General features: G+C 48.3%; 2 protein-coding genes across 4 annotated transcripts in view; both read right to left on the minus strand.

The window, feature by feature from the left end:
- LOC146333490 (disintegrin and metalloproteinase domain-containing protein 10-like) lies at positions 1 to 5,128 on the minus strand. The gene is made up of 5 exons (XM_084825624.1): positions 4,953 to 5,128; positions 3,855 to 4,016; positions 2,704 to 2,795; positions 1,057 to 1,179; positions 1 to 315 (listed from the first exon to the last, which is right to left on the minus strand). The coding sequence occupies exons 1-5, from the start codon at positions 5,041 to 5,043 to the stop codon at positions 154 to 156; spliced, it is 630 nt and encodes a 209-aa protein (XP_084681750.1). The 5' UTR covers positions 5,044 to 5,128; the 3' UTR covers positions 1 to 153.
- Positions 5,129 to 6,746: 1,618 nt separating this feature from the next.
- LOC146333491 (scaffold attachment factor B1-like) overlaps positions 6,747 to 27,558 on the minus strand; it is a 36,807-nt gene continuing 15,995 nt past the window's right edge. Inside the window, exons 10-21 of one of the 3 annotated variants that reach the window (XM_084825623.1) lie at positions 27,013 to 27,162; positions 26,833 to 26,912; positions 25,254 to 25,384; positions 25,057 to 25,148; positions 23,483 to 23,595; positions 18,113 to 18,406; positions 16,089 to 16,226; positions 14,904 to 14,946; positions 14,644 to 14,756; positions 13,569 to 13,681; positions 12,892 to 12,943; positions 6,749 to 11,735 (exon numbers count right to left, since the gene is read on the minus strand). In XM_084825623.1, the coding sequence (XP_084681749.1) occupies positions 11,621 to 11,735; positions 12,892 to 12,943; positions 13,569 to 13,681; positions 14,644 to 14,756; positions 14,904 to 14,946; positions 16,089 to 16,226; positions 18,113 to 18,406; positions 23,483 to 23,595; positions 25,057 to 25,148; positions 25,254 to 25,384; positions 26,833 to 26,912; positions 27,013 to 27,162 (1,434 nt within the window). In that variant the 3' untranslated portion in view covers positions 6,749 to 11,620. Of the gene's footprint in view, positions 11,736 to 12,891; positions 12,944 to 13,568; positions 13,682 to 14,643; positions 14,947 to 16,088; positions 16,227 to 18,112; positions 18,407 to 23,482; positions 23,596 to 25,056; positions 25,149 to 25,253; positions 25,385 to 26,832; positions 26,913 to 27,012; positions 27,163 to 27,558 lie in introns of all 3 variants that reach the window. The other 2 variants (XM_084825622.1, XM_084825621.1) reach the window with 2 other exon arrangements.

The raw sequence follows: 27,558 nt of genomic DNA on the forward strand, positions 1-27,558 counted from the left end.
CTGTTTGGCAGGAGTTTTTTAGCCCAACAACCTCCAGAGGGTCACAAGTTGCCCATCCCTGCTGTAGAGAAAGCCTTGTGCAACAGCTAACACGCCCTGTTGTTTACCAGCTTCGGTAGATTGTGTCTTCTCATCCCAGGACATATTTCCTTTTTAAGGAAGCCCTAACGGCAAGCACCCTGAGTTTGCTGTAAACGCTGCTGACAAGGGGATCGAACTTACATTAATGGTCTTAACTTTGAAGTCGATGTTCCTGATTCCGTCGAATTCCACCCCTTCGTATATAGCATTTGCGGCTTTTACGTAGCTGGCCATCTAGGGAGAAAGAGTAAGAAAGGAGAGCAACAGCTTTTCTATATGACGTTTTTATTGTGCGCTCACCATTCCTCATTCATGAGCTGCTGCGTTCTGCACTAGCTCCAGCTTCCGGAGCAGCCTCAAGGGCAGCCCCACGTAGAGCACGTTGCAGTAGTCCAGTCCTGAGGTTACTGGCACCTGTACCACTGTGCCCAAGCTGTCTCTGTCCAGGAGAGGCCGTAGTTGGCGAACCAGCCAAAGCTGGTAAAAGGCACTCCGAGCTGCCACGGCTACTTGGGCCTCCAGCGACAGTGATGGATCTAGGACTTCTCCCAGACTATGGACCTGATCTTTCAGAGGGCGTGCAGCCCCATCCAGAACAGGCAATGAGCCTATCTCCTGGGGGGGGGTGGTGTCACTATTAGTGCTAGCACAGCTTCTTTCTTTTCTCCCAAGGTGCTGTGTTTTTATTTTGCTTTTTTGTCAGTGACTGTGTTGGCAGCTTGGCCATTGTTTTGCCTCCTCCACAATGACCCAGACCGAGAGTTATTCCAGGGGGTGGGGGTGAAATGGCAGCCACCACACACAAAACTTGCGGAGAATCTGCAGAGGAAGTTGTGCAAAGTGGCCTTTTTCTGGGAGTGCGGAAGTGAGAGCAAAAGAAAGGAAAACTCAGAGATTTCCTCAGTAAAAAATGTCCCCTGAGAAATTTCAGCTCAGCCGTAAGCAACACTTCTCTGGGGCGGATCCTGCTCTTACCTGGGCAATCATGGCTTCTGTGGAGCCAAAGCGTTGGTAGAAAAGATGGTCAGCTTGAAGGTGAAGCAAGCAAGTGGTCTTTGAGTAATCCAAGCTCCTCTTCTGCCGCAGCAAGCTGTCTGCCTGTGGGGAGAAGATGGAGCAGGTTAGGCTGGAAGAAGAAGCATCATGCACAAAGAGCTGAAGAGCCTGATAGATCAGGCCAAAGGTCCATTTTGCCCAGTCTCTGACAGCAGCAAGTCACATACCACCGGGAAGCCCAAAAGCAAGACATGAAGATGATGTACAGTGCCTTTGATCACAGAGGTTACATTGAGCTAATGAGGTCAATAGCCATTCAGAGACCTGCAGAATAGCAGCCTTGCTAGGTAAAGCCACGGGGCTAGTTAGTCCAGCATCTTGTTTCCCACAGTGGCCAGCCCACTAGCTGGACATGGAGACAAAAGCCATCTGCTGTTTTTTCCCAGGCTGCAGGTTTTGGGGGGTCCTTGGGCTTCATATGGCCCCCTCCCTCAGAGGTGTACACAATTATGCCTGGTGTGGAGAAAGTGGAGAGGGAGACATTGATTTTTCTCCTTTCATATTACGAGGGCCCCACTGGGGTCTCAGAATCTGATGGGTGGGAGATTCAGGACAGATCAAAGGAAGGGCTTCTTCACGCGGCACAGAGTCAAACTATGGAACTTGCTAGCACAGGATGCAGTGATGGCCACCAATTTGGATGGCTTTCAAGGGGGTTGGACAAATTCCTGGAGGAGAAGGTGATCAGCATCTACTAGTCCTGATGGCTCTAAGCTACCTCCAGCACCAGAGGCACTGAGGAACTGTTGCTGGGGAACATGGGCGGGAGGGTGCTGTTGCGCTCATGCCCTGCTTGTGGGTTCCCGGTCGACAGCTGGTTGGCCACTGTGTGAGCAGAATGCTGGACTAGATGGGCCCTGGATCGGATCCAGCAGGGCGCTTCTCATGTTCTTATATTGTCAGTGAGTCTCCCTTCTCACCGCCATGTTCACCAGCTGCTTTTGCTCTTCCTCCCCCTCACAATTGCTTCCACATGTTTGCTTGGCTGGCAGAGAACCAGGGAGCAAGGAGGCCGCGGCCTCTCCTGCTCCCGCTCCTCCTCACCACCGTTGTCTGGGCCGGAGCAAGAGGCGTGTGAACAAGCAGGTTGCAAGCGTGAAGAGGAGGAGTAAGTCCAGGGGGCTCTGGTCAGTGGGCCCCTGCTGGGCTGTGGGGCCTTGGCAGGTGCCCAACCATGCTGACCCTTGACGCTGGCCTGTTCCCAGCAGCTGGTATGCAGAGGGATCCATTTAGCTATCATGTCATAGTAGCCAAAGCCATTGACAGTCCACCTCCTCCATAAATCTATCTAATCCCCTTATAGAGCCACCTTATCCAGTGGCCATCCACCACTTCTTGTGGCAAGGAGTTCCATCCGTTAATGATGCACTGTGTAAAAGAGGGTTTCCTTCTGCCTCTCCTGGATGTACCTCCCACCGGGACTGAGAAAGGGAGAGAAAGAACACATCCCATTGCTTCAGTTCCATTGCTTCGTCATTTCCGCCAGCACAGGGAAGAGAGTTTCTTCTCTTTTTTATTGGCAATAAACAGATGTGTGGAGAAATCAGACAGCCCAGGACTCCTTACCTTTGCTGTTAGTTCCCTCTGGGAATCTTGCAAACGTTGGTGCATTCTCTGAGCCAAAGACGCAGATTCGGAGCCTCCCCAAAGTTTATAGTCTAATAGTGAGAAGCAAAATTTAATGATGGCATTGCAGTATCAAGGTGACGTGATGTGGCAAACATTTCATAGAGTAAACCTTCCTGGAGCCCACCGACACCCGTGACAAAGACAGGAGCAGACTCATGCAACAGCTTGACTCCTGTGTAGGCTATGCCCAACCCAAGTCCAGTTCTGGGTCTGAGGTGGTCCTCAGCAAAGTGCCCCCTGATGGCACCCTGGTGGTACCCTGGTGTAGCATCAATGGTGCTCCAATTTCCCACAATGCCCTCAAAGTAGCACTGCTGCACAGCATTGTGGGAAATAAAATGGTGCCTTCCAGACCACCACCAACCGTCCGGCCACTCCAATCCAATTAGAGATGGGTGGGTGAGTCTGGAAGCTGCCATTTTAATTTCCCCCAATGCTCCCAATCTAGCATCGCTGCTGCGCATTGTGGGAAATTAATATCAGAATCCTAAGAAGGGGGAGTGCAATGAATATGGACTTGAGCATGCTCTGGGAGAGAGCGCAGGACAGGAAGGCCTGGCGTGCTATGGTCCATGGGGTCACGAAGAGTTGGACACGACTGAACGACTGAACAACAACAAGAAGGGGGAGTGGGGGGGGGTCCTACTGATTTAGCCAGCCCAAGCTATACTCCCAGCAGAATTCTCTCCTCACCCAAATTCAAGGTTTACACATTGACAGTGAAACGTGCCAAAGGCCAGAGAGAAATCTCCAGCCATTAGGGACCATCAGCAGAGAGGAGGAGAATCGTGTATGCTGCCTTGGGCTCCTTGGATGAAAAGGCGGGATATAAATGTAACCAAAAAATACATAAATAAGCCCCAGCCCCAGTCAGCATGCCTGATGCTCAGGAATTCTGCGAGTTGTAGTCCAAAACATCTGGAGGAAACCAGGTTGGGGGAGTTCACAGTATGAGGCCTCCGTAAGGCTTCAGCGTTCTCTACTCCAAAGAAGGCTTAATGACCCTCCGAAGTCAAATTATTCACACAGAGAAAAAAGGGTGTTATTAGCTGTGACCAGCTGTAGTTTGCAAGGGAGGCTGGCGTCACCTAAGTTGCTCTCATGGTGGATGAATGAATGGCCTGGAGAAGTCCAGTTGGCAGCAGGTGTTCTGGCAGTTTCAATGTAATAGGTGCCATCATTCTGCGTCCGGATAAACCCTTCAAAAAGGCCGCCGATAATGGAACCATGGCAGGATGAACCTGGCTCTCCTGTTTAAAGATCATGCTGGTCATGCTTTCATAGGATGGGCTAAAAAGGTCAAAATTCTGTACCAAGGAAAGCTAAACTCTACAGGCTATTGATAGTATGCAAATGCGCCTGTATTTTGCAAAAGTTATTCACATATGTTATTCACAGAGAAAGGCAAAGTGCTGTGCAAGCTATCGCCCATCCTGACTTCCGAGATAATGTCAGGCATTGTCCACACACTTTCAAGCAATTGTCATTGCCTTAAGGACTAGAAGCTTGATTTAAGAAAAGCAAAGCAAAGACAGCAGAGATGTTCAGATTGCTACATTCTGCATCCAGTATTAATTTATTAAAATATTTCTATTCCCTCTTTCAGCTAATGGCCTTCAAGGCAGTGAACAATACATTTTTTTAAAAACTATCAATTTAAAAGCAGAGAAACAAAATAAGCGAGAGTGAAACCATCAATCAGTCTTCATTAACAGTCATTAAATGCTGAGTAAACCAAGAAAGTCTTTACTGCTTGCCAAAAGGCAAACAACGATGGAGCCAGTCTGATTCCCCTAGGAAGGGAGTTACATAAACTGGGTGCCCACACATAGATGGCCCTGTAGCAGGCTCCATCCTGGGGGAGAGAACAGGAGAAATATAGAGGGAGGAAGAAAGAAAGAAAGAAAGAAAGAAAGGGAGGGAGGGAGGGAGGGAGGGAGGGAGGGAGGGAGGGAGGGAGAGGTGGGAGAGACAGACAGTGAAGACAGACATTTCCCTTCTTTTGCTTTTTGAGAAGCTGACATCTTAGAATCATAGAACAGTAGGGTTGGAAGGAGCCTACAAGACCATCTAGTCGAACCCCCTGCTCAGTGCAGGAATCCAAGCCAGAGCATCCCTGACAGGGGGCTGTCCAGCCTCGTCTTGAAAGCCTCATCTTCCCTATGACTATTTTATACTTTTTTCACCTTCCAGGTCACCAGAGTAAATGAAAGAGACATCCATGGGCTCCGAGGTACCCTTCCTGTTGATCTCAAAGCCCCTTGCAAAAACACTCATGTCCCACCGTAGTCTCAGCCTGAAGACCCTGCAACACGGTATCACAATGACACGCAATTAGCTTATGGAACTCATTGCCACAAAGTGTGGCGAGGGCCACCACTAGAGTTGCGTGGCTTTTTGTAAATAATTAGAAAAATTCAAGGAAAATAGGTGTCTCTCTCATAGTTCAGCTACGGAATTAACTTCCATAAGGTGTAGTGATGGGAACCGATTTGGATGGCTTTAAAAGGGGATTGGACAAATTCCTGGAGAAGGCTACCAATGGCTACTAGTCCTGATGGCTCTGTGCTACCTCCAGCATCAGAGACAGTATGACTATGTACACCAGTTGCTGGGGAACATGGTCAGGATGGTGCTGTTGCACTCATGCCCTGTTTGTGGGTGTCTGGTTAGCCGCTGTGCAAACAGAACATGGACTAGATGGACCCTGGGTCTGATCCAGCATGGCTCTTCTTATGTTCTCCCTATTATTTGTGAATCACCTAGAGAGCTTCGGCTATAGAGTGATATAGAAATATAACAAATAAATAAATAAATAAAATTAGCCATGAAAACCAAAACTGAACCTCCATCAGAGAGGCAGTGTACCTCTGAACACAGGTTGGAGGGGACAAACAACAAAAGTTTTTGAATGTCAGTGACGGCATCATACATATATTGAGGGGCAGGTACAGACAGGGCAAAATACTGTGTGTGTTGGGGAGTTGGCTTTGTCCCAGATGTTACGTTTTTGGAAGACCAACAGTGGTATATTTCCTGTTAACCCTTCCATCCTGAATGTATTTTCCCTGAATGGAGTCCTATTAAGAACAGAGGGAACACCCTTGTACCAAGTGAGATCCTTGGTCCATCTAGCTCAGTACTGTCCACTCCAGGCGTGGGGAACCTACATGGGGCTAAATTTGGCGCTCTGGGGTTCCATGCATGGCAACGCCCCCACCCCCTTTCCCCCAGCCACCAATCGTTTCACAGTTTCCCAGCTTTCGTGCATTTTCCCACATTCTAAAAGGCTGAAGTCTTTCTCTTACGGCTCAGTCGTGGGCAATAATTGCTTTAAGCTAAAATATAGCTAAATAAAACTGGTATTTTTCGTATTTTGGGTCCTGACCGTTTTGCCTTTGGAGCCAGTTGCCAATGGAATGCGGTCCCCAAGAGCTTCTCCGAAACGGAATTCAGCCTTTGGGATTAAAGAGGTTCCACGCCCCAGTCTACACGGTGGCCCTCAGGATGTCAGACAGGGGTCTCTTCCAGCCCTCCCTGGAGATGCAGAGATTAAACCTAGAAGGTTCTGCATGCAACGAGCTATGGTCCTCCCCCCTTTGAACAGGGTGCTTTTCGGTCATGTGAAAAGTGCCTTTGCTTCAAGTAGCCACAGAGGTCCAGCAATGGGGAAGAGGGGCGAGCTACTAGTCAGGGGGGGGGCACATGCTTCCTCGTGCTCCCTCCTCTTCTACCTCCACCTCTGATGCTGTTTATGGACTTCCTAGAGTAGCCTTCCCTGACCTGGCGCCCTCTATACACGTTGGACTACAACCCCCATTATCCCTAGCATGCTGACTGTGGATGATAGGGGTGCAGTCCAACACATCTAGAGGTCCCCAGATTGGGGAAGGCTAAAAAATAAAAAGGTAAAAGGTAAAGGTGTCCCCAACCAGTCGTGTCCGACTCTAGGGTGCGGTGCCCATCCCCGTTTCTAAGCCGAAGAGCCAGCGCCGTCCGAAGACGCTTCCGTGGTCATGTGGCCGGCATGACTGAACACCGAGATGCATGGAACGCTGTTACCTTTCCCGCCGAGGCGGTGCCTATTTATCTACTTGCAATTTCTTGCTTTCGAACTGCTAGGTTGGCAGGAGCTGGGACTGAAGACGGGAGTTCACTCCGTCACGCGGCACTCGGGTCTCGAACTGCTGTCCTGCCGACCTTCCGGTCTGCCATTCAGCATCTTAACCACTAAGCCACCGCGGCCCATAAGGCTGAAAAACACACACCTATTTTGGGCTTTAAAGCAGGACAGACATTACTAGCATTTGCTTGTTTTTAGTGTGAAAAGTCATATGTGGAATGTCACTGGATATTTAGATATGGGTTTTTTCTCCATTCAAAAGATAGGCTATAGAACCGCAGATGGCATAACCACACCTTTGACAGGCTTGGAACTCGAGCGGAACGGGTCTCCCGTCTTCCTTCTCCTTCGCCTCTCGGTGCATCTTGTCCAAGGTGCCTCTGTTGTAAGAAAGCTTCTCATGGTACTTTACAAAGGCCCTTACATGCCCTGCCCCTCTGGCTTAAGAGGAGAGGGAGAGAAAGAGAGGAAGTGAGAGTGTCCAGTTCCCTCATTTCCCCCTGATCTTTCCCTTGACTCCATGCCTCCGTCAAGGATCCTCTCCTCAGGTCCCTGCTTCTCCAAACATCACTTACTGTGCCGCACTGTCTCTAAACCCACTGCCTTTGGATCCCCGCTTTCCCAGCTTCAGAGGCATGCCGGACCTCAGACTTGGACTGGACAGCCCTACAAATAGAGGATGGTCCTCTGTAAAAGAGGACACATGGCCATCCTAAATTGTGCGTCTTTGGTGAAAGAAATGGAAGGTGAGTTAGGTTTAAGCCCCAGCCCAAAAGACACCTTCCATTTCCTTTGCAGAAGATGCACAATTTAGGGTGGCCACATGTCCTCTTTTACAGAGGACAGTCCTCTATTTGTAGTGCTGGCTGTCCAGCCTAAGTCCCGTTTCCAAAGGAAGAGCTGGGCCTTGAAGTTGCCCTTCAACAGCACCTGGATAGCAGGCATAACCGACAGGCACAGAGGCACACAGGTCACTTAGTCACAGTCTCCCACACTATGGTGGAACATACTGTATTTCTATTAAAGTATAATAATAATTTCTAAATTTGAATCTACAGAAATACATTAGCACATACAAATGTTATGCAAATTGGTGTCCTCTATTTTGGTGTTGCATGGTTTCCTTTTGACAATTCACAATTGGCCACTTGAATTCTATTGCCGACACCTTCACCCAGCACAGTAAGAATATTCACAAACATTCTGTGATATCACAACAGCCTAGCCAGTGGGCAAGAGGGATTCAACGGCAGGTAATGATAAGTTATTTTGCCCCCCCACACACACACACACACCAGCCTTGTGAGATTCAGGAGTTTACAAGCTTTTAAAAGTAAATATCCCAATTCCAACAACATTCACAACTGGGAGCATTATAAAAAGTATAAATGAAAATAGTATCGGAATGGTTTTGCAAATCAGTCTGAATTATGACATTTTTTTCACTTTAAACTCCGGATGCAACTTCCAATATTCTACCTGCTAATTTACATGGTCCTGGTAACAGCCTGCCAACCTTTTAAACATTCTTACCCAAATAAACAAACACAACTCAGCTACAAACAAGAGCATGGGAAGATTGCTGACTAAACATCCATGGCAGCTCCTATGTGAAGAGACACGGCAAACCGGAGGGGGTGTTTTCGTGGACTGCAGGAGTAACATGAAAGATCTGAGCTTGATCCATCAAGGGTTTAATAAATACTGCATATTTCTGGTACTGAATCAAAGGAGGTTATCAAGTCACAAAGAATTTTTAAAAATCCTACCTGTGCCACTAGTTTGAGAAAGGACGGTGTTCCAAAAAGGTAAATTTAAAGGCCAGAAAAAGATCATGGCTCTAAAGAAGGTGTTCTTTTTGCTTCCCTAATTAAGGCGTGTCAGATTCAATGAAGATTCGTCATTGGAGGAAAATGCATTGGAGCACAGGAAGCATCCTGCACAGGCATGTTATTTCATCAAAAGTCTGCATGGAATTGCCTCTTGAGCTGCTAATGGTTGAGCCAAGTTGCAGTCATCCCCCAGCTCCCACTTCTTTGGGGTGGGAAGACCAGGAAACAAAGCTAATTCTTACCAACATTATCCCTCAGTTCTGGGTTGTACCACTTCAGACTGTAGGTGGGGGCTTGCATGATTTTAACACATCCCCATACCAATAAAAATAATACCCCAAAGTCCCCTGGTGTCCATGCGACAGCCTCCCTCAATAAATTGCTGCTGCCATTTCAAGCGTAACGTGTGCGTGTGCTCGGTATGATAGCCACCAGCAAGAAACAGGCCTGAGCGTTATGGCTGGATGGAAGTCAGCCTAATGGGGCTCCAAGTGGATGCTGTTTGTTTTCAGGGTGCCTGATGCTGCTTTAAAGATTACTCATGGGAAGGTGGTGGGGAATCTGGGTGCCTGTCTGCCCACCTGCTTCCCCTGCCTCCATTGTGAATATCACAAGAGGAACGAAACATTTCCAGGACAATCCCGTTCCAAAAATTTAAGCCTGTAACAGTTGCCCCAGCAACTCATCTCTGGTTAGGGAACTGGGGAGCAGATAAATATTAAGAGTACTTGGCTACTAGTCTTGATGGCTATGTACAGCCTCCAGAACCACAGAGCCTATATACACCAGTTGCTGGGGAACATGGGCGGGAGGGTGCTGTTGCGCTCATGCCCTGCTTGTGGGTTCCTGGTCGACAGCTGGCTGGCCACTGTGTGAGCAGAATGCTGGAGATGGACCCTGGGTCTGATCCAGCAGGGCTCTTCTGATGTTCTTGGAAGTGGTAATTGCCCTGTAAGAGTCAGTTGCTAGGGGGGAACAGGCAGTGCTTAGCTGATCTTTGTCGCCTCGTGGGTGCCTCTCCCTGTCCCCTCCTGGAGAACATTTTCATGTAGCTTCCATTTTAAACACCTTGAGCCCTTACGCAGGGGTGCCAATAGGTAATTTTAGACCCTGGACTTAACGGCTCCCGTAAATGGCCCTGTGTATTACTTTAGTTGTCAAACACACACTTCTCTCTCCACCCCCACAACCCATCTAGAACTGCTTTTACATTCCTCATACGTTAGCACGTTTGTCAACCCTGATAAAAATCTCCCAGTGCTCTGGGCATGTGCACTTTTGCATTTTAAGCTCACTTAAATCCTCGCACCATCATGCCTACATGAATAAAATGGATCTGGCTTCTGCTGCCCCCACGGGCTCTGGACTTTGCCCCCAAGGTCCAGCCTGAGCTGCACCACTGCCTATGTGCTGCAGGTGGAACGCAGCAATGACACGGGAGAGAGGGCAGCTCCATGACATGCAAATGCAGTCCGTCTCCCAAGAGCTATATGCGATGACAAGTCAAGTGAAGCGGCTGTATTTAGCAAAGTGTTTACACACTCCAGCTGCCCTGGTTTAACAGGGGCAGCATCCCTTTTATTGCATCCTGCCACATCGCCATCAGGACCAGCCCAGTTTGAATCGCGGGAGTGCACCCGAAAGGCAGACCACCTCGCTTCTGGCAGGGACCAAGGAGATAAAAGTCTGACAACCCCAGAATCTGTTCCCCTTAAAAGCCTGTTGGGAGTTGGCCTTTCAGGGAAATGTTGGGTCACTTGATGTTAAGTCTCCGAGTGGGCAGAAGAAACTTCCTGATTCTACAGATTCTTCACTCAAAAATTAAATAAGAGGCTGAAATGCACTGGGCTTTCCAAAAATATAATCACAGAATCATAGGGGTGGAGGGGGCCTGTAAGATGGTAGAGTCCAACCCCCTGCTCAATGCAGGAATCCAAGTCCAAGCATTCCTGACGGGTTGCTGTCCAGCCTCGTCTTGAATGCCTCCAGTGTGGGAGAGCCCCCCCACCTCCCTAGGTAATGGGTTCCATTGTCGTATTGCTCTAACAGTCAGGAGGTTTCTCCTGATGTTCAGCTGGAATCTGGCTTCCTGTCACTTGAGCCCATGATTCCGTGTCCTGCGCTCTGGGATGATGGAGAAGAGATCCTGGCCTTCGTCTCTGGGACAGCCTTTCAAGTCCTTGAAGAGTGCTATCCTGTCTCCCCTCAGTCTTCTCTTCTCAAGGCTAAACATGCCCAGTTCTTTCATTCTCTCTTCATATGGCTTTGTTTTCAGTTCCCTGATAAGTTTCTCTCCTTTTTTTGGGCCAAATCTTTACTCAGCCAGGTGTCTGTGTGCTCTGTACTATTTCAGACTGCAGGTGGGGGCTCACACGACTGAATCTTCCTCTGTAGCACTGGTCTGCAGAGCTGGGTGGGGTGGGGGAGGTAGTGGGATGAGTCTGAGTCATGGGATCATGCCACTTTCTTCCTGGCATGCTGCTGGAAAGTCTTCCACAGAGAAATATTCAATCATAATTTCCTGCACACAGAAATCTAGTGTATCAGAGAAGCATCCCACCCTAACCCTAGGTGTCTCTCAGATATGCTACCTTCAAGCTCCTGAAGAGACCTCAGAAACAACAGCCAGGTAACTGTAAACTGTTTATTTATAGAAAATGGAATGCCTCATAAAAGAAACGCGTTTTCGTTTAAATGGAGTGGGGGATGAGTGTGTGTAGGGGGGCAGCACATACAGGAACACATTACAAAAAACTGAACAGCTTCACACATTGAGCTATGAAGGAAAACAATGAAGGTTAACTCAAAAAGTCACAGTCAGTGGTACACTGAGCAGTAGTGTGGCATTTTTCTCCCCGCACCTCTGTTGCCATTTGTACAGTTAAAAATGCTAAAACATTCAGTAGCGGCGGCTGAACCGAGGATCGCTGGGCCTGCTTCCCCTGTCTTGTCCCGAGAAGCCTTCTCCATGCGATGCCTGGCCCTGTGGACCGCTTTGCATGAATCCCCCCCTCCTAGAAAGAGATCACAAACAAGAGATCACAAACCTTGACATCACATTTGCCAGGACTCAAAGCTACAACGGGTCCTGGAGTTAAGGACTGTCTGGGAGGGGTTCAGTTGCACACCAAAGGAAGAAACTGCAGAGAGTGCTGCCATTCCAGTTGGGAAACTTCTCTATACTAATAAGCCAGGTTAGGGCAGGCACTGCTCCCTGACTCAGAATAAAGGTTTCCAGAACAGACTCACTCGTCTGGGCAACTATGAGACTGTACCCCTAGATACATGCTGCATCTGCATTGCTCCCCTGACTTTGCATTTACTTTTATTTTATTTATTTTGTTTGTTATATTTATACCCAGCCTTTTCCTCCAAGGAACCCATGATCCTCCTCTCCATTGTATCCTCACAACAATCCTGTGAGGTAGGTTAGGCTGAGAGTCAGTGACTGTCCCAAAGTCACCCAGAGAGCTTCATGGCCGAGTGGAGACTTGAACCCAGGTTCGGGTCTCCCTAGTTTCTGTCCAGCACTCTCACCACTCCAACACACTGCTTCACTTCACCCTCCACTTAACAGGAGTCACATTTGACACAATTCTGAATGTTTCAGGCCTCATTTCTTTCAACACAAGATCAATGGCAAGAGAGGCCAGGAGCAAGTTTTCAAATTACACTGAACTCTCCATGTGTAGATCAAAAGCAATTTTAAAAAGTTTTTTTACAAGACCTAATTTACCCTGTTAATTGGGTAACGCTGAAGGTTTTTTGTTTTTAAAACTGTGGGGTTTACAGAGGAATAGGGGTAATTGGATTGTACGTTGTTTGGGACCTTGTTGGTTACACAGTCCCTCTCTCTCCAGGAACAAGGGGCAACAAGACAGCTCCAACAGGTTAACATTCAGCCAGGACACAGAGTTAAATTGCAGTGGGACTTTCCTGCCACTGGCACTATACTAGGGCCTCACAGGATTCTTGCAAAGGCACAATGAAGTAATGAAATGCAAAAAGAAGTCAATTTATTGGGCAGCTCGAGATCGGGTTTTCCTGAGTTAGGAAGAAAGGGAGGGAAGGAAGGAAGGAATGAAGGGGGGAGGTGGATAAACTGCATCAGATGCAGAACAAGGAAAGGCGAGCATAATTCTGAATTCGGAAGGCAAGGCTGCTTCTTACCCAGACATTCCACCTCGCTGCATTCCATGGCCACGTCTCCCTCTGCCCCCACCTGGAAAGAACACGAGAATTTTAAGGACATGCTCCTGCCACAAATCTGAGTTGCTTTAAAATCATGTCTCGCTTTTCTTTTTCTCCGTGGAATTATAGCGGACAGGCAAGAGAGCTCCAGAAACAGGGGGATTGCGAACCAGCAAGTTAAAGGGCCTAAAAGGTGCTGGGAGGCAAATCCCGAAAGCAGGGCAGTGATCACGGTCGGGGAACTGGGGCTGAGATAGTGACCTCTCCCAAGCTGCTTCGCAATTATCAGAGAGCAGCTTGAGCTTCAACAACTTCTGCAAAACTTCCATGTGCTGTTGCTACATAATATTCTCTGCTTTCTCTCTTCTACTGTTTCCCTCCACTCCCCTTCTCTTGAGTAACTAATAGGTTCTTTCTTTGACTGTAAAACCTGAGGGAAGGGCCTGTGTTCGTCTTATGTCCAGGGTCTATAAGCTGCGAACCGCCCAGACAGCTTTGGTTACTGGGCAGCATCAAAATGGGTGGTTCGCAGCTTATAGACCCTGGATGTAAGATGAACACAGGCCCCTCCCTCAGGCTTTACAGTCAAAGAAAATAAAAATAAATATGTGTCCTCCAGAAAAGAAAAGGAAGATGGCTGAAATGGAAAACGTCACCTCGCCACCGCTCGTGGTCCCGTCCCACCGCTTCCCCATCGCTGTTGCTTTGCCAGGAGCGATCTGGATGGCCTTCAAATTTTCTAGCATGATCTGCCCAGTCACGCCCATCTCTGTAAAAGAAATGATTATTTACAGGCATAGCCTTTATCCACCTGGAGAAAGCTTAAATCCTTCCAAAAAAGCATAAACAGCTGAGGACAGAAACAACTCAGACGTTTCTGTTATCCATCTCGCCCTGCCGTATTTCTTGAAAATTCAAGTGCGAGCGCACACACACGCTTTAGAAATGGGCACCTGACATCAGCCATTCCATTAGGCTGCAGCGGGGCGCAGGGGGGTGGGACAAGATGTAAGAGCACTCTAACCACTCTGCAGCAAGACTGGCTGGCTCCTCCTTCCCTGGAGGTGTTTCCCTATCATCTGGTCATTTTGAGAAGAACTATTTCACTTTTAAGAACCGGTGCCCGAGTCTGCTTTCGGCCACCTTTCCCCCTCACCATTCCCCTTTCCTTCTGTGTCATGTCATTCACATCGCAAGCCTAAGGGGAGGGACTGTTTTATTTTATTTCTTGTATGTAAGGTCCTCTGGGAGCCTTTTCAGCTGAAGTAAAAATGTGTTAAAACTTTCTGTTAATTGGTTTGATTAATTGGATTAAAAAGCACTCCAACTAAAAAGGTACCATGGTTAATTGTGCAGATGTCAAAAACTTTTTAAAAAGTCTATCTACATGGCACCATCACCACACCTGGGACTGTGCTCTGCTCCACACCCAGCCCGGCCCACTCTGCAGCACCTCTTTAACAAACAGGAGTTTAATGAGTCGCTGCCTACAAAAGAGTGCGGTCCTTTGAATGGCTTTTTCGGCTGGCTGGTTATGGCAGGGTATGAGGGTTAATCATTTCTGTTCTACCTTTCTGCGGATGTTTGCAGTGACATTTTTATTTCATTTGGTGGTTTAATACTGGCAAACCTCATTACCCACCCGGATCTCTTTGGAATAGGATGACCACATATTTAACTAAGATTTAAGCACTGCTGTGGGATGACCTACCCCCATTTGTAAGCACTCACCGGGATGGTGGGGGTATTCCCCTTCCCTCGCTCATGCGCCTATCCGAACCATAGCTTCCCCAGCCGTCCCGCGAGTGGCGATCTGGTCCCCCATGCCGTTCGTCAGTATAGTGCTGGAAGAGTTGAGAGGAGACAGGAACAGCATTTGTCGGACGGTTATGCACTAGATAAGCTGCGCGCAGAAATTTCCGAAGCAGAAGGCAAATGGCGTTCGCCTTAAATGGTTTCATGGCACTCAATCTGCAACCAACAGGACTTACCTGTCCGTCTCTGTCTCCCATCATTCCTCGTGACCCCTCTCTCCTGGAAAGAGTAATATCAACAAGGTCAGGTTCTTGCACTAGGGTTATTCTCTGAAAGGTAAAGGAGTACTAAGACTCTGTTTCACTGAGCATCTACAGTTCTTGAGACAGGGGTAGGGGCAGAGGAAGAGATTCACGCCACACTCACTCACTCTACGGCAGGGCTGGGGGAACCTGGTGGCCTCCAGATGTTGGACTACAACAGCCATCACTCCAACCCACTGTGGGCAATAGTTGGGGATGATGGGAGTTGTAGTACAACACCATGTGCAGGGCCATAGGCTCTCCAGCCCTGTTCCATCGCAACACTGACTTGAGAATAAAATGAATATGTATACTTTGCTTTTTATCCAAGATTGGCTCTCAGAGCCACTTAAAATTACATTCCACAGAAAGTTATAAATCTGTGTTCACTGAAGGAATACATGAGGGAGTTGTGATGCCTAGCCCTGCACCCCAACACCTGTGCATTCAGAACACATGCACAGTGTTTGAGAGGTGCCAGATCAAGACTGGGGGGCGGGAGAGAACACCCTGCTCGAGCCAGTCTCCCCTTGCGTGGAGCCCCTTCTGATGTGCTTAGAACGTGTGGACGGTGCTGGTGGTAGCAGCAGCTGAGCGTTGGGGTGGGTGGGTCATCTGAATCCCCCTTCTTTCTCTCCTGGTACCTCGCAGCTAGTGAAAGAGCTCTCCCCTCCAGAGGGAGGGGACAGACACTGCTGGAGATGGACTTAACGCTGGTAAAAATATAGTGCGGTACTCTGATACAGAACCTGAAATATGCTATTAAGTACAGTCCAATCTGCGAAATAGTAGACCTGCCCTACCACCCCCACTCCTAGCCAAATAATGACAATAGTAATTCTGCTGGTAAAGAACAAAGCCAAGCTATGGAGACTCCCAAGTAAGTCCCACACCTTTTCAAATGTGCCCGAAATAGGAGGGTCACTATATTCCCCCACATCCACCCTCTTTGCTCCTCCTATGACAACCTTTCCACAAGTGTTTGCCCGAACAATGCTGGAACAGAACTGTATCCTTTACTACTGCCTTGAGGACGTTTCTGTTGAAGAACGGAACGCAAATCCTCTATGTGAACTCTCCCCAGCACAAGGCAGAACACAACGAGCCCCCACAGCTGACCTGTCCAGGGAATAGTCTTGATACCGCCCACGATCCCGGTGATCAAAGTCATGGAATCGATCCTGGCGGGTGAAGTCCGAGCGGTGGCGGTCGTCCAGGGCCATCCGCTTTGCTTCTGGCCAGTACGGGCCATCCCTCCTGCGGGGCAAAGTCAGACGAAGAGATCAAGACAGATTTCTTCTCCCCAACCCAGAACAAGGTAACGAGGTACAAGGACAGAAAGAAACGCAATGGACAACAACACCCTTGGATGAAAAATCAGAGATCGAAAAAAGATAGTACTCACAGAAGCATATAGAATGAACCCTGCCTCCCCCCCGCCCCCCGGCAATCAGCTTATTCTACCTAGCTGAGTGCTGGAATCTAAAGGTGATTGAATGCTTTAGAGCAGGGGTCCCCAACCCCTGGGCTGGTACCGGTCCATGGCCTGTTAGGAACCGGGCTGCAGTAGGGGTGTGTGAAACCCCCTTACTTTGGGTCTGCGGGGGGGGGGGGGGGACACGATCTGCCCCCCCCCCCCCCCGAATCCTTGCTGGCCTTGCTCCGCGGCGAATCCGCGAAGCTGCTGGCTGGCTCCAGCTGCTGGCGGACTTCCGGCCGCTGGGACGCAAACTGCGTCCCTGTTCTTCAAGTAATAGACTACGTAAATCTTTATGTAGCCTATTAATGCAAGGAACAGGGACGCAAATGGCGTCTGCTATGCAGACGCCATTTGTGTCCCAGCAGCTGGACGTCCACCAGCAAAACCATCCCCCCCAGGGCCATGGAAAACTTGTCTTCCACAAGACCGGTCTCTGGTGCCAAAAAGTTTGGGGACTGGTGCTTTAGAGCACAATCCTATCCAGATGGCTGTCAGCCTCTAAACTTGGAGGCTGACGGGCATCCTATGCAGAGCGGGAGGAGTGCAGAGGCGACCTTCATTTCCGCGCTGCTCCCACTCTGGGGCTCTGTGGGAGGGAAGGAGGCTGGAGAGGCCAGAAAATTCTTCATGAACCAGCCTCCCCAATCTCCCTCCCCTCCCCCAGAACCACCCCAGTCCCTCCCCTCCCCCAGAAGTGCTTTTTTGACCTCGGAGAGGCAGCCTTCTCGCCACACCAGCTGCAAAGGGGAGGGGGCGGGAGTTCAGACTCCTGGGTCCAAGTGCTGTCTCTGCCCTCGGATCCAGGAATCCAAATCTTATGGTCCCGCAGACTCTGTCCAGGGGCCACAGGATTGCTCTCTTAATCACCTATTAATTCCTTATGCTGCAACCGAATGAGGCTATGCAATGCTAAATTACAATTTGATAACTGGAAAAAAAATTCCCTCTCTGGCAAAGGGACAGTTTCACAGAAAAGGGGGACCATTTTCTGGTGCTAAAGGAGCCAGGTTCAATTCCTGGCATCTCCAGTTGAAACAGCCTTTCCCAAACAGATGGTGCTGGATAACAATCCCATCATCCCCAGCCAGTATGGACAGTGGTTGGGGATGATGGGAGTTGTCATCCAACACCACCTGGGAGCCCCAGGTTGGGAAAAGGCCGACTTAAAGGATAAGGGAGAACTGGACTGGGAAAGACCCTCTCTGCCTGTGGCCCTGGAGAGTTATTTGCTGCTGGTCAGAAAAGACCAGCCCTCCCCCCAAACCTGGTGCTGGATTTCAGCTCCCATCATCCTAAGCCAGCTGACCATGGGTCATGCTGGCTGGGGGTGATGGGAGCTGCAGTCCAACACATCTGGAGGGCCCCAGGTTGGGGAAGGCTGGAGCAGATAATCCTGGGCTATACTGACCACGATTCCAAGCTGATATAAGGCAGCTTTCTATGTGCCTATGTCAAAAAAAGAGAGAACCTCACAGGTTTCTGGCCAGTACAGAGGGAGCCATGAATCCACGCAACCTTGCTGTTATTAGCACACCCACACATACCTTCCCCACAAGATACAGCTTTCAGTAAATATGCTCCTGTGGACAAAGTGTGGGCGAAAGCCCCCCTGAAGCTATCCTAACATTGGCTCGTAGAAACATAGCTGTAAACTCCTTCTCACCTCCCATCCATGTCGTATGGCCTCCTCAGGGCCACACGCCTCTCCTGCTCGTAGCGCAGCTGCTCGTGTTGCCGCCGCAACTCCTCCCTCTCGCGCTGGATGCGCTCCTGCTCTCGCCTCCTCTCGTGCTCAATGTGCATCCGTTCTCTCTCCAGCCGCTCCCGCTCCATCCGCTCCCGCTCAAGACGCGCCCTCTCAAACTCCAGCTTCTCCCGGGTAATATCCAGCCTCTCCCTCTCCTCTTGCTCCCAGATGGCTTGCAAGCGCTGCTGTCTTTCCCGACGATCACGGGCGCTGTTGAAGGAGGAGGACAGAACACAAGCCCAATGGTGCAGACAGGCCTTGTGTTTAAATCACTCACCCGGTCACCACTGGGGAGCAGGAATTCCACGCAGGCTAGTGTATGGAATTCCCTCCAAGCAAGTCAGTGGGGCTGGCCAAGGATGGACCGCGCAGTGTGTCCCTGCTTCGCTAGCTCACTCAGCTCCTGTCTGACAATGCAGCAGGCGGTGAAAGAGAAACAAAGCATTCTGCCCCCTTTCACCAGCCTGCTGAGCTTCTAGCCTACACAGGGTGCTGCTGATTTTAAACAGCACACTTTTTTACTCGTATCCTGCAGGACGGCATGGCTGGCTGATTGAAACAGTGAACGCACTGCAACACTTTGTTGCGGGCCCCATTTTTTATGCTTTTGTTCCCAGCTTTTACATGGGAGCTCCCAGCGAGCCCTGCCATCTCAGCGACTGATCAGGTCTGCTCCTGCTTAGCTTCAGCAATGTTGCAGTGTTCAGGTACTCCCAGATCGAATGCCAGCTTTTAGAACAGGAACAATGAAACGTTTAAAACAAATAAACAGATCTCACTTGCCAATAAGATCTACTCCCACACCCTTTCGGAAACATTTATCTAACACATGCACACACAACGGTGGGTGTTTTAAGAGTTCTCCGTTTCTGGGCCTCTCTGGTCATCTGGGATACATAGGAAAATATCTGCAGAACCATCTCTAGCCCAGACGTTAGCATCCTCATAGAATGATGGGGCAATTCTGCTTGCTCTCTTGCCCGCTCAGCAGAAGGGAACCTCATGGTAAGTCTCAAGTTCCCACTCTCATCCAGCTGGCAGGAGAGCAGGCAGCAAAGGAATACCCAAGAAAAGTGTGGGCTAAGAACATACGAAGCGTCATGCAAGATCAGGCCAAAGGGCTCTCCAGTTCAGCATTCTGTTCCCATAGAGGCCAACAAGATGCCCCAACAGGAAGCCCACAAGCAGATCATGAGCACAACAGTTATTGAAGACAGAAGCTGGGACTTTCTGTCTGCAAAGCAGGTGCTCTGAACAATGACAACAAATCTAAGTAGCGATAGAAATACATAGAGAGGCCAAATGGGAGTGCCTTGAACTGATATGCTCTTTTGGCCATATGTGAACCTCTTGATGGTATGCTGGGGGGATTGTGATGTCTAAGTATACTTCTGTTGGATCAATGGTCACCCTGAGATCTCCTGGATGAAGCATCTCTGCCACTGTCTTCAGGACTGCCATCCAGAACGTGCTCTTCTTCAGAAAGTGATTGAGAAATCAGAGATCCGGAATGGCTTTTCAGTGCCCATTTTTAACTCAGAAAGGAGCACTAATGAGCAAATTCTAGTGCCCACCAGTTGACGGTCACTCCCATACACGGTGAAACAGCTGCAGGAGCTCTTCCCACCTGGTAACAAGGTGGCAGCATCCTGACATCTAAAGGAGGTGGGTTTTCCCAGCTGCTTAAACTTCCGTGGTTGGGCTCAGTGCACAGAGGTTTGGCCCTGTGTTGAGAATCAGGCCATGAGGGCCTGGAGGTTCTGCTGCCATGGTTGTCAGAAGTACTCCTGTGGGGATGAAAAGCCTGGGATTTCTTCTTTTCAAGGTTGGGAGGGCTTTCTTTTTCATCTTTTGCTTCTACCACAGCCCGGGCAAGAATCTCACCGAAGAGCCCACCCCAGCAGAAAGGGATGGTGGGCGGGTTAGCCTGGGACTTCTGATCAATTTCCCACTGCTTTAGTCACACATTCCTATGAACTTCAACAATGGAGTCCAGAGCCAGAAGGCTGGCCCTACGTTTTGTGCTGCCTTGGCCAACCTGTTGAGCCTTTCCTTAAGATGCCTGGCCACTGGGAAAACTTAACAAAACCTTGAGCTCGCAGCACAGAGAACCTCATTCATCCAGAATGGAATTGGAAGGGGCCGCCCTGAGGGATAAGGATGATGCTTCATGAATTCTGCACAAGACTGGCCTGTTCTTCCTGCCCCCCGAGATTAATTGCAGCTACTGAAGCATCTACAGAGGCAACTTGCAACTCTGTCCATAACTAGAGGGGAATGATTTGCGCTTTGACCAGAACGCTGGGCTCCCTGAACTGAGCTGGGTCATTCTACTTTTCCAGAGTTCTTCAGCAGTGTTCCACCAGACAAGGCACTAGGCGTTCTGCCTGGAGAGCTCTGGGAAACACTTCAGAGTATCCGTAGGATTAGATGCCTGGATGAATGTCCTGAGTGCAAAGAGGACCTCAGCCATCTGAGGAGAGAGGTGGGGTTTCTCTGGCTGCACCTGGTGTGGAACGGGAGTGATCTGGAAGCTGTTGATAGGGATGGCTCCACTGTAAAGGCCAACTGAGGTGCTGTACTTGCACTAAGAAAATACTTTTATCTAGGAGTGTTAAGAGTGAGGAGGAAGGAAAACACACACACACACAAGCTGCAATCTGTGCTCAAGACCAGGAGCAGCAGCAGAACAATATGGGTCTCTGTTTGAAGGTAGAGACCAAGAGTTCACCTCTCCAGATGGAATGCCAAGTCTATGGAATTAATCCTCTTGCCACCTGAACGCACACACTAAATTAGGTGAGGAAAACATACTGCTACAGACGATCAGTTATGGGCAGAAGTCATCTCTAGTCTTTGAACCTGTTGCCACAGGCACCCCCAGGACTGAGCCCCCCAAAGAAGATGCGGGCTCCTACAGTTCTCAAACACAAGTGGGCTGCTGCTGAAGATGGCCCAGTAACCACGGTCAGTACAGAATGCAGCAGCTAGTTTGAACTAGGGCAGCATGGTAGGAACCTTGGGATGTCGGAGAAATCCACAACGGAATCAAATGAGCCTGGATTTAGAATCACAGAATAGTAGGGTTGGAAGGGGACTATAAGACTATTGAGTCCAACTCCCTGCTCAATGCAGGAACGTTCCACCTTGATGAGGATGTCTACTCTGGGTCCTCCGTCTATGAATCCAGCCTGAGGATACTGCAGCGGACTGGCTTTTTCTCAGGTCGCATAGATTCCATGGACTAGTTTTTTACTTTCTGCAATTTTGCACAAATTTAGTCATAGAAAAACACCTAAAAAAACAAAAACAAAAACCCACCAGCCAAAAATGCGCATTTCCCCCCATTGGCGAAAGCATGAAAATCCAAATGGGGGGGATTTATGCATTTGGGGTGGGTGGGTGCGCATTTTAGCAAGTGCGAATTTGCGCAGATTCAAAAAAATCAGATTCTGTAAATGAGCAGATGATGGAACAAAAGGCACCAGACGATCCTCGAGATGCAGACGGAACGGATTTTACAAAATCTGTACATCCCTATAGGAACCTCTCTCACCAGTTATTAAACAGTTAACTGGTTGTTGGCCTGTTTCTAGGCACAACGGAATGTACTGACGCTTACCTATAAAGCCCCAAAGAGGCTGAGATTCAGGAATGTAAAGGAACACCTTCTCCCATACCAACCTGCCCAGACGCTACAGTCATTTGCTGAGGCCGTCCTCTGGATACCCCTGCTGTCAGAGGTGAGACAAGCAGAGAGCAGAGAGGGGGTGTTCTCAGTCGTGGCACCCTGTCTTTCGAACTCCATTGCCAGGGAGAATTGAGCACCTTCTTTGTTGTCCTTTATGGTGCCAGATAAAAACATTTTTATTCTTTCAGGGCTTTTAGGTGGTATATTATTTTAATGCTTATCTTTGTGATCACGTTGCATGCTGCTGTTTTAACTCTTTAAGTGTATTTTTATCATCGTTAATTTCTTAATTATAAGTAGACTACACCGCCTCAAGGTCATTTGATGTGAAGGGCAGTATAAAAATCTCTCTCTCAAGATGAGTGGGGGTTGCTAAGGAAGTGGGGAGCCCCCCCTTCCTTATCCATCAGTGGGCCCTGGAGAAGATAGTGCCCTGTTGTGCCCTTAGGAAGAAGGCAGGGCAGACAAGGAAATGAGCCCCCAGAGAATTTTGAGGAGAGGGGCAGCATGATGACTGCTTCCTGCTAGTAAATGCAATAGGTTTTGGGGAAAGTTAGGCAACTGGTGTGTTGCGACATGTCAACCACCAAGCAGAAGATGAAGGACATAGGGTGCTCTATCATTTCCCATGTCTGTGGTTGCTGTTGTGCAGGCCATTAGCAATAGAGAGGACAGAGAGTCAAAGCCACAACCACACCCCAGTGTGGTAGAAACCATACTCTAGACAAAGCACTGGTGAACTGTAGTTTGAGGGATTTCTCCCCTCTCCCAGTAACTTGGCCCCATCTTCACAGGGTAAGTTACTGGCCCTTTAATAAAAATTCCCAGAGCAAACTACAGAGAAGAAAATGATAAAGACAACCCCTCCCCACCCCCAATAGTGCTTACTGGATCATAGTAGACACAAAAAGGAGACAGCAAGATCTTAAAAGCCAGATTAAAAACAAATTATCAGGGCTAAAATTAGGCCTGAAAGCCCTTGGAAAATAGGTAGTTTGTGTTTCAGATGTGACTACTAACAGTCATTGACCATTTATTAATTGCTAACAGGCTATTAGGTGCAGTACTCGATCTAGAAGTATTATCATCTTCATCCAATTGACAAGACAAAGATGGGTGGTGGGGGTGGGGGGTAAATGTTAATGTATGAGTCATCCAGGTGAGGCCAGGGTTAGCAACTAATGGCACTTTGGACTGAATCTGTCCCCACAAGGACCACTGTCTGTCCACCCACCCCAATTTCCAATCCAGTGGGCAAAAGAAGGTTATGGATTATGGCAATCTGATTTGCAGGCAGAGTGCATTTTGAGGTTTGGCCTCTCCAGTCCCCCTCAAAGCAGCCCTCCAGAAAAACTAGCTGTCAGAGGTGTGCATGTGTATGAGAAATATCTATCTATCTATCTATCTATCTATCTATCTATCTATCTATCTATCTACCTACCTACCTACCATTAGAACATTTAAGTTGCTTACCTAAACACAGAAATACAGGCTTCTCTCCACCACAGGCACACCATTTACAACCGAAAATGAAGGTAGGGGAAGTAAGTTTAACTGATAGGAGATGCCCATTCGTTATAGCATATGGATCTTACCGGTGCTGTTCTTCACTCAGTCGTCTCTCTCTGATTTTGTTGAAAGGCACGATCCCTTGCCTCTCTTTGCTCTTTTCTCGGCTCTCTGATTTGCGATCTTGGCTCTTCACAGTCTGCATTTAACATCCAAAGTTATAAAGGCAATATAGGAATATTGCTTTGAGGGAATTTCATTTTAGAAACAAAGTGAAATGAAACGTTCCCTCAACTCACAGACTCCCAACAAAACTGCCTTTTACAAGTTCACAGCTGCAAACACTGCCTCCCCCGCCACACCACCGTTTGCCTTCCATCAAGCACGCTTCCAAGGGTCCTGCAAAATCCACATGGGATGCAGCACATTTAGTCTTCCTTTCAATGTCTTTGTCAACTCCAAGATGGCTCCCAAAACAGCCTTTGTTTGAAAAATAAAAGGGAGAGGGATCTATCTTGGTGTCTCTGCCTACGTCCTCCATAAAATGTAAACTGTGACAGTACTGAGAGTTCCTATTGCTGTGACATAAAGGGGAAAAATGTGTATCCGATGCCTTCCTGACAGTGTCCAGAAAGATACTTCTGATCTTGGGTGGGCATGAAGGCAACTGGGCTCTCCTGCTCTTGCTCCCCAGCAGCGGGTGTTCAGAGGTAGAGTGACTCTGATCCTAGAGGTACCACTTAGCCATCACAGGGGAATAGCCAGGGATGGCCTGAACCTCCATGAATCTTGTCTAAGCCTCTTTTAAACACATCAAAGCTGGAGGTCACCACCACATCTCGTGGCAGTAAATCCCACAAATTAGTTACGCACGCCGGGTGAAGGAGGGCTTCCTTTCGCCTGCTTTGACTCCCTGCCAATCCGTTTCCTTGGATGACCCAAAATTCTGGTACTGAGAAAGCGAGAAAAATGTCTCTCTCCACACAATGCATAATTTTCAATCATGTCCCTCCCCGCTTCATCTCCTTTTTACTAAACTGGAACAGCTATGCTGGGTCAACCCGAAGGGCTCTCCAGTCCAGCATGGTGTTTCCACAGTGGCCAACCAGATGCCTATTAAGAGGCCAACAAGCAGGACGTGAGAACAACAGCGGCACCCTCCCATTTGTGTTGCCCAGCAACTGAAATTTGGAGGTGTATTGCTTCTGGTCCTGAAGGTGGCTATAGCTATCATGACTAAAAAGCCTCAAACACTTTTAGCCTTTCCTTATAGGGAAGATGCTACAGCCTGATCATTTTGAGCTGCCCTTTTTTGCACTTAAGCACTAGTGATAAGCAGTTTCTCCATTAAATGAGGGTAAAAGGTTTCATCCGATGAGTCTTTGGTGGTGGCTAGGGTGATGCACATCCAGTGCCATGTTGAGCTTCCTTGCTGCTTCCAACATTTTAGAATAAGCTGATAAAGGGAGGAGAACCCCAATCTAAATTGCTGGTCTTTCTACTGCTGAAGATCTAATCTAGGATCTACTTTTCTGATCAGCCAAGCCTCAAATCTTTTGTGCAGCTGGAGCAGGATGGTTTGACATCTTCAATTTAATTTTTAAAAGCCCAAAACAATTAAAACTGCACTCATCAAGGGAAATGCCACTGTTTCACTTACTCTCTCTTTTGATCTGCTTGTCGTCTTCACGCTAATAACAGGTTCACCCTTGGATTTATCCATTATCACAGTCCTTTCTGTTCCTTTGCTTCCTACACAAAAGCAGGGAAGCAGAATTAAGACATTCAACACAGAGTTAGGTTTTCAGGTGCTAACAGCATTTACACCCCACACCCCAAAAAGAAATAGCACGTTACCAGATTTTGAAGTCTTAGACTGATCTGCCGATCCCGATCTCGGCTCCTCTTTCCCCTTTTCATCTTTTTCTTCTACTTTCTTAGCATCTTCTTTTTGATCAGCTTTCTCGTTCTTTTTTATGCTGGCAGACCTGCAAAATTGTTGAGTTCAGAATGGAGAGAGGGGAAGCAAGGTAACAACGCAATCCCTCTCTCAGCCATTAGCCAGGTTGTTGCAAGGTTATGGTACATTTGTGAATACTTATTTTTTAATTGCCCAGGGCGAATGTATTAGCAATAGAATGTCTACAAACACATCCAAGGGGTCAGTTTGGTAGGAGAAACCCCTCACGCAAATCTTACGTCTGCTATTGCAGTACTGAAAGATTATGAAGGAAGACAAGGGGGCAAGAAGGTCAAGGTGGTGAGGATATATGCTGACATGTTTGATTTGAACCAGCCTAATCTCTGTCTGCAGGTCTCTAGCATGAAGTACACAGGAACCACCCTCCTCTCATCTTTTCCACTGCAGCTCTGAAGATTTGCCCAAAGCAATCTTGCACACCTACAATTCAGAAAAGGCAGTGCAACCATTCATAAAACAGCCACATATGAAGCCCTTCCTGGCACCGCACCATTTTCTGAATGGAGATGGAGGATTGTACACCCGAATGATCACCCCACGGCAACAACAGTCTGTACCGACAAAAAATAACCTCTGCAGAGAGAAGGCTAGGCCAAATCCCTTCTCTCCCAACATGGTAGCCTTTGGGAGGCAGGGTGCTTCCAATGTGTGTTCTGCACAGTGCAAATCTTGGAGAGTTGCACCATGTGCTTTCACAAAGTATGTAGAAAGGCCCCCAGTACCTAAACATTCAGGTGCACGTTGAGGCGGTCATTCCAGTGCTGCTCCCCACACTGTGCCAATGCCTGAATCTTCTCAGTACCTTCCTGAGAACCCTTATAAGGATTAAGCAGCATGCCAGTACATGCTGTCTGATTGCTCCTGCTTGGGTTTTCCTGCAAGATGGAAAGGCTAATAAACCAGGAACCCTCCATCCATGGTTTATTGTGATGTCTGAACTAGGGGTCCTGTCTTGTCTCTCCCCAAGCAAGCCAGAATTGTAAGCCATGGTTTGTTGTTGGCTTATGACTTTGGCTTGTTGGGGGGAGGGGGGTAAACAAACCAGAATCTCGAGTTCGAATGTCACAATAAACCATGGGTGGCTTTTAGCTGTTCCCCCTAGCAAGGGAAGCCAAGCGAGAGCGATTGTGCAGCATGTACCAATACAGTAGCTTGATCTTGCTAAGCCTTGACTCTCTGGAACCCTGGCTTATCATGACATCTGGCCCAGGGCATTCACTATGTCATTCATCAATTTTATGCAACAACACACATTTTTCCATGGAGTTTTCACCCCCCATTGCTGACATTATATTTGACAGCTTTGCCTTTTCTGAAATACATTACCACCTACCTTGAGCTTTCAGGAGTTATGGAGGGGTGTGTGTGTGTGTGTGTGTTTCAAATTCAAATTACATTTGTTGCTTCAAAACAAAAAGGCATTTAAAAAAAGCAGAGAAGCTTGAAGAGTGTTACCTTTCACTGGCTGAAGCTTCATTCTTCACCTCACTGTCCTTTTTATCCAAAAGCTTCTTTGTAGCAGGTTCATTTTTTGCCTGAAATAATGTTTATCATTAGAAACCCAAAAGTTAAGAAGCTTTTGTTTTGCTTTTAGGGAAAAAAGGGGAAGAGGGGGAAAACAGAGCCACCACTTACTCTTTCAACAGATATTATTTTCCCATGTAACTCTGTTTTGTGGCAATGGGTAATGCATTTTGTGGCTTCTTCAGCTGTGGACATCGTCACAAAACCGTAACACCGAGCACCTGGACTGCGTGCATTGGTCACCACTTTTGCACCAACCACCTTGGGAAAAGGAAGCACATAACATTTAAGTAGTTTGTGGGAACATACCAACCTAAGAACTGCCTGCCAGATCAGACTGAAAGGTCCACTTATCTTAGCCCAGAGGAGAGCAGAATGGGGGAAAAGGGAAGACGGACTACATGAGAGAAAAACAGTCTGTGAGGTAAAGACAGATATAATATTTTGGTAAGCAGAAAAACAGGAGCCCAAACAACAGCTGTGAGGAAAGACGAGGTAAAAAACCAATGAAAGTTAGGAGAGCCATCCTTGACGCTCGTAAGCCTCTGAACTTGGAGGCTTACGAGCATCCAGTGCAGAGCGGGAGGTTTGGTGGAAGCGATCCTTCCCTCTGCTGTGTCTCCCACTCTATATTTTACCCAGATGGGCTTTTTCTGC

Source organism: Heloderma suspectum, chromosome Z (genome assembly GCF_057233095.1).
Source record: "Heloderma suspectum isolate Gila_16-S chromosome Z, 16-S_ref, whole genome shotgun sequence".
NCBI classification, from domain to species: Eukaryota; Metazoa; Chordata; class Lepidosauria; order Squamata; family Helodermatidae; genus Heloderma; species Heloderma suspectum.